At 36.7% G+C, this 6,691-nt stretch overlaps 1 protein-coding gene across 3 annotated transcripts in view; it reads left to right on the top strand.

Annotated features, from left to right (window-relative positions):
• The first annotated feature begins 360 nt into the window (after positions 1–360).
• LOC149243925 (uncharacterized) overlaps positions 361–6,691 on the top strand; it is a 224,191-nt gene continuing 217,860 nt past the window's right edge. The window contains exons 1-5 of one of the 3 annotated variants that reach the window (XM_089374665.1): positions 361–590; positions 751–826; positions 1,377–1,527; positions 3,544–4,331; positions 4,654–4,723. In XM_089374665.1, the coding sequence (XP_089230791.1) occupies positions 1,483–1,527; positions 3,544–4,331; positions 4,654–4,723 (903 nt within the window). In that variant the 5' untranslated portion in view covers positions 361–590; positions 751–826; positions 1,377–1,482. Of the gene's footprint in view, positions 827–1,376; positions 1,528–3,543; positions 4,332–4,653; positions 4,724–6,691 lie in introns of all 3 variants that reach the window. The other 2 variants (XM_089374664.1, XM_089374662.1) reach the window with 2 other exon arrangements.

Below are 6,691 nucleotides of genomic sequence, written 5' to 3'. Positions count from 1 at the left end.
TACATGCAATAATTAAAGCTAACTAAAACTAAGCGTGCTTTATCTTATGTTAATGTGTACATGTGCCACATGCAAGCAATAAGTTAACTGGAGTTAATCTAGGTGCATGTACACCAACACAACTAGTCTAAGTGTATGTACACCAACAACTAGAGCTAATCTCAATAACTAAAGCTAACTAAAGCTAAGTGTGCTTTATCTTATGTTAATGTATACATGTGCCACATGCGAGCAATAAGTTAACTGGAACTAATCTAGGTGCATGTACACCAACACAGCTAGTCCAAATGTATGTACACCAACAACTAAAACTAATCTAGATGCATGTACACCACAAGATGCACATTAACTTGATGACCTCCAACACGTTAGATAGCTTGTCGATAACGGCATCCAGGTTAACGTTTTGAGCATCTTCACACATGCTGTTATTAAGGAGGCGGAGGGACCTTCTCCACTAGTGGAGGGTCTTGCTACACAGCACAAGAGACGGCTAAAGCTGCGACTGCTTTTCGTTTCCATGGATTCTGCAGCCCAGGGATTTGAACAAGCCACGATGGTTTCAACTTGAACCTCATCAGAAGAAGAAGGTAGAGGAACTGTTTTCGTGTTTAAGAGGATATTACTCAGTTCCTTCCATTTTCTATATTTCCAGGATATTACTCGGCTCCTTCCATTTTCTATATTTCCAGGATATTACTCGGCTCCTTCCATTTCTATATAAAGAAAGAACCCATTGCGTATTTTCAGCTCTGAGATCCGAGACCATTGTGAAGTAAATCCAGTAGCAATAGCAGGCCATGGAATCAGAAACGAAAACTCCACAGTAAGCATGAGCTTCCACAATCGTTTTCTCTTCTCTTTGCACGATCTGCTTGTTTTTGTCATAGGCTTCCCTGTGTCAATCTTGAAATTAATTTGTCAGAGTGGAGGCTGGGAATGTTTTTTCATTTATATTCATTAGCTTCAACACCTAAGTTTTTCGCTTATTTTAATTACATTTTTATTTATTTTAATAATACATCATTTTCAGTTTTTATTTGTGCATTATCATTACCATCAAATTTTATTTATGTTTATATTTTGTTAATTTTTTTCATTCGCATCTTGGTTCTTCACATCAATGTTGTGTTTTTGTTGGATCTGGTCATCTCTTCCATTTCTCCTTATTTACCCAACTGTGTCCAACTGGCACATATAGTGTACAAAAATATAAGTTGACAAGGATTCCATGCTCACTTATCCATGGTCAACATTTCTCACCTTGCAAAGCTTTGCAATTTCTAACCATTTAATGCACACGAATCTAAATTCAGAAGGGTCCATCCCTGCATATAGAGCCTATATGGTTCTGATTTACAGAAATGTTGATGCAGGTTCTCAGAGCACATAAGGTAGGATTCGGTTTTGGAGGAGGTTTTGCAAAACTCCATAAGAGGGATACGATCAATAGAGAATTCCAGTTCAGAATCCCCTTGCGAGATGGGTATCTTATTGCAGCTTGAAGCTATTGGCGTTGGAGCTCAGGTAATACTCAATTCCTTTCTAAAATAAAAATGAGAACGAACAAAAAAATTTACATCGAGGATTTTGTTCTGCAATTAGCTTTTTATATTAGTCAAATGCCTTCGACATCTTATGGACTACCACATATGCATGTTAAACTTTGGTTAAATTAGTGTTTAGGGTTAAATTTGAGGGTATTTTTGTATTTTTGATATTTAATATTAACTTAAATATCAACTCGTATTTATATCCCTATATATAAGGAAGCAATTTGTGATATTTAATATTAAATTAAAAAATTAACTTGTATTTATACATAAGGAAGCAATTTCAAATAAATTTACAGGGGAAAAAAAATTAATACCAAAGATTATGCAACACTTATAATATTAAAGTCTTATAATACTATGACTTTAAGGGGACTTCAAAATAAGCATAGGCTCATCTAAAGTGGAACTTTGGCTTTTGGCTTTATTAGAAAAGTTCATCTCTATCTTCTGTGACACAATGTGATCTTACATTATACATTTTTGACATAAAGCATAAATATTAAAGCTTAAAGTTTAAAAGCTGAGACTCACAAGACATATCCACACTCATGGGCTATTGGCATTCTATATAAAATACTAACTGACTTTTCTTGTTTATGTAGGTGAAATTGTTATTTTGGTTTGATTTTGAAAGTTCTATGTAGCTTTTTTAGTGTTGGCACATCAGTGATAGATCTAAGATTTAATAAATTGGGACTATTTATTAATTTTTTTACTAGGCTGACAATTGGATGCTTATTGCCAGGATAGGCTCAATGCCCTTTCCGAAGTTTAATTCCCTCAAAGTAATTTATGTCCTCAACCCTTCTCCATGATGCTTGAGTCTACTAGCAAAGACCAAACCCACTCAAACCAAGTGATCTACACCTTAGAAAACAAATTTATGTTCTAGTTGGATATGGAAATCTGAAATGTGTAATTACCAAAACAATCTTACTTTAGATACATTCATACCTGAATCTAAACACAATTGAGTTTATGGCCATACTTGAATCTAAACACAATTGAGTTTATGCCATTTAACTGTATAACTATCTGCCAAAAAAAAACTTTATTCTTCTGCCTTATCAAAAAAATTATGATTTTTTCCAAAATCACCTACTTTCCCAGCTAATTTATGACCGATTTCCAAACATGATATTGTTCCTCGGATACTCCTTGCACCGCTTCAAGCAATTGCTGCTCCTTTGACTGCTATTTGCCGTATTGGCATGGCAGAGTCCCATATTCTTCTATTCAAGGGGCTTGTAGGATTCTTCTTAATAATGTCCTGCAGTGTACTTACTATGGGGTTCATTCAAGAGGGTCAGATGGGCTTACAGAGACAAGCCTATACAAACCTTTTGGCACTTCCATGTGACGAGTCTGAGACCGTTTTGACGATGCTTCCTTTGACAATGCACAGCTATGAAAAGCTTTCCGATGAAATTGTACAGGAATGGTTTTCAGAGCATATAGGATATGGTTCTGTTTTGAAATACGTCATAGAAAACTCCATAAGTGGAGAAGAATGGCGAACTGCAACTCAGGATACTCTTATGATATGGGAATCGGGAATCTCAACGCAGCTGGACGCTGTTGGCGTTGGAGCTGAGGTACAACTGAATTGAAAATTCTTATAAATTAACATTTTATGAAGAAAAGAAAAGACATTTAAAAATAACATTTTGTGAACAGAATGACAGTTACATTTAACGGCTTCATATTACGTTCGTTTATTAATTTTCTTTAGTGGGTATAAAAGGAAGATGGCATCACATAGAACTAAGTCTTGAGTGGGTATAAAAGGAAGATGGCATCACATATTAATATGACAAGGAAGATGGCATCACATATTAATATGACGATTAAAATAGATAATAACTCCAAAATTCTAATAAATTTAATGGGACATTGTTTTATTTATAATAACCTTAACCATTATTTTTAATTTTATTTTCTTCTTCCAAACATTTGAATTATTACTTGAATTGGTGATGTTGCGCAGGATGACCTTGGACAGTTAGCCTTACGCAGAGGAGAGATTCGAAATGCTTACGACCAAATAGACGATTCTCACCTGCTTATTCAACTAAGTCAGAAACAAGCTACTTTGGCAGAGCTTGAGTGGTATAAAGAGGTTTGTGAGAAGACTGAGGGTATCACATATTATGATTCCTTCAAGAACCAGAATGATAGCAAGAGTATAAAGGCTGATTGCCGCAGGTTCAAACTGGCCTTGTTTTGGGATGAGATTATTGAGAGGTGGGAGAGTCATGAGTTGCCAAGTGATTTCGAAACCGAAAATAAGTGGATAAATGCTGGCACTGCATATAGAAGACTTGTAGAGCCTCTCGATATTGCATTCTATTATTCTAAGGGTAAAGGCAACTATCTTTCAGATGGAAGACCCAGACGACATAAAGTTCTTCAGGAATGGATGGAAGCGACAGAAAAAACTCGCAGTTCAAGAGTTCAAGGACGCCCCACAAAACCTGCATCTCTCCCTAGGGACTCATGCTTTTGGGCACATGTAGAAGAGGCTTTGAAAGACCTGGAAAGTCTCAAACAAGGACAACACCAAAAGGTACAAAATCTTGAAAATTTTGAAGAGTATGTGACGAAGATGGGAAGCGATCTCAGCATTTCATCAGATGTTTTCTTCGAAGGAAGCAGCTTCATGATGTGGTGGGAAGAATGGAAAGAATATAACAAAAGTCAATCCCCTGATTGGAGTTCTTCGTTATCTAAGATGATGGAAAGTGCAAATCCGTTCAAGTTTGAAGGGATTGACAGGTAAAGCATCAAGCATTGGCCTTTAGATTCTGAATATTGAATTTTTGTAGGGGGTTTCAAAAAGTGCCTTTGGGGAAATTCTGGCTTTAAGCACGGGGTTAATTTGTTTTTTCGAATCTGGTCATCTCCTCCATATCTACAAAACTGAAATATTTAATGCACACAAATGTGAATTGATGAATATTCCGAGCTCACTTCTCCACAATCCATATCTCCTGACTGGCAAAATTTCGCAAATTTGACATATTTAGCATGACTTTAAATTAAGAGAGTCCATTTCGCAGTTCCCATATTGTGCTGATTTACATATATGTTGTTGCAGTTCAACTGTTGCGCAGGAGAAAATTTCTTCTACTGGGGAGGTAAAGGAGAGTATTCCTTCCAACAAGGGGGTAAAGTATCTCTCTTCTCTCTTGGCGCGACAAGATTGCAATTTAATGAAATGACAGTCTTTTTTTACGGTGGTATAAAATGATTTGCCATGAGAAGGGTGACGGGTATTATGACTCTTTCAAGAACCGAAATGACAAGGACTATGGTGACGGTAACACTAATTTGCTGAGGGTAACGCTCAATGAATTCTGGGATGGGATTATTGGAATCTGTAACAGTCCCTCGTTGCCGAGTGATTTCCACTCTCGCAATAAGTGGATAAATGTTGGCACTGCCTATAGAAAACTTGTGGAGCCTCTGGATATTGCACGGCATTATAGCACTTCCAAGGACAGCGGTAACTATCTAGACAAAAGACCCGCTCGTTATAAAGTCCTTGAGCAATGGTTGGAACACAGAAAAACTAATGGCAGTTCAAGAGGTCAGAGATCTCGTACAAAGCTACCGTTCCTCAATCGGGACTCATGCTTTTGGGCGCGTGTAGAAGAGGCTTTGAAAGATCTTAAAGAAGGCGCGGACCAAAAGAAGGAAAGTCTTCAAAATTTTGAAAAATATGTGACAGAGATGATCAATGATTGCAAGATTTCTTCAGATGTTTTGCTGGAAGGAAGCAGCTTCATGAAATGGTGGCGAGACTACAAGGGACACCAAACCTCTGAATGGAAATTAAAATCCCCATTATATAAACTGGAAAGTCCATTTTGGAAGCCATGAATAGAAAATCTTTTTCTGCAACCTTCTGTAAGATGAACTTTCTTTCAATTAATATCCTTGTTGTTGGATAATTTACTTTCATTGGATTGCACAGGGATGGCTGGAATATATTTGGGTTAAATTTTCCAAGTGTTAGATCTTTTTTGACACTCAGTGACTGACGAATCTCGTGTACGCCATGTTCCCAATGTGTCATAGATGTTTCTTAAGATAGAATGCCGTCACCATTTTGACATGTACTCGCTTTGAGAATTGTGTTCGTGAATAAATTTTGACATTAGTGATATACTTTTTCTTTAAATGTAGGTTTGTTTTAGTAACTAAAATAATAAATATGTATATAATGTTGGGTATTTTTGATGGGGAAAATACCAAAAACCAAGATTCAAACTAAACACAGAGGCAATGTTCTGTTTCCTTTGTTCCAGGATCTTTTTTGTGCAGAGGGAGGTAAAAAAAATTTCACTGAGAAACAGAGTATTTGACCACCATAAAAAAATTTCTGAGAATTTACTGAACTGGGTTTACTACTGTAAATCCCCTTTTACATTCACTGCCAAAAAAAACTTTACTGCTGTAATATAAAAATTTACATAAGTTTACTGCTGTAAAACAAATTCATTATACGCTCATGGATTTTACAAAACCTTCAGCACATAAAACATTACCAAATATTTCTTGTGCACTGCTGTGCATACACCCTCTGGTTCTCTTTCACGCTGCTGCGAACACCAACACCCTTTACCTCCCGTGTGGCATACAAAAAAAAATGTCAACGCAACAACATTGAGCACATTTTTAATGGCTCATATATATGAAACTTAATACAAAAAAAACATATTAAAACATACAACTAACACATATAAAAGAAAACTTCACGTGCCGTATGTGAAACTTAAGTATTCACCTAATCCTATGACAATGCATTAAAAGAAGTATGGTCAACGAAAATTGAGGAACACTCCACGCAACTTGATTTAATGCTGGTCGTATGCAGGTTCAATCGATCAACGGCGGAGAACAATCAAATAAATCGGACGGTGGACAACAATATCGGAAGGCACTTTGTCACCTAACTTTATCGCCCGAGAAAACTACGTTGCATTACGTCAGTGGTGAACCACGTGTCAGCTCCATATTATATCGGAGCTCCTTGTTGGATTATTCCTTCGTCGGCAAATTGCTCCGAGAAAATTCCGGTGAACGGTTTCTGGCTTGGTACATCGGCGTTGAAATTAGATTTCAACACCCCC

Source organism: Pinus tabuliformis, chromosome 8, assembly GCF_031772625.1.
Source record: "Pinus tabuliformis cultivar Carrire ecotype Pingquan chromosome 8, CPIR1, whole genome shotgun sequence".
NCBI classification, from domain to species: domain Eukaryota; kingdom Viridiplantae; phylum Streptophyta; class Pinopsida; order Pinales; family Pinaceae; genus Pinus; species Pinus tabuliformis.
The sequence above is the reverse complement of the archived record's forward strand: the minus strand, read 5'-3'. Positions and strand labels throughout refer to the sequence as shown.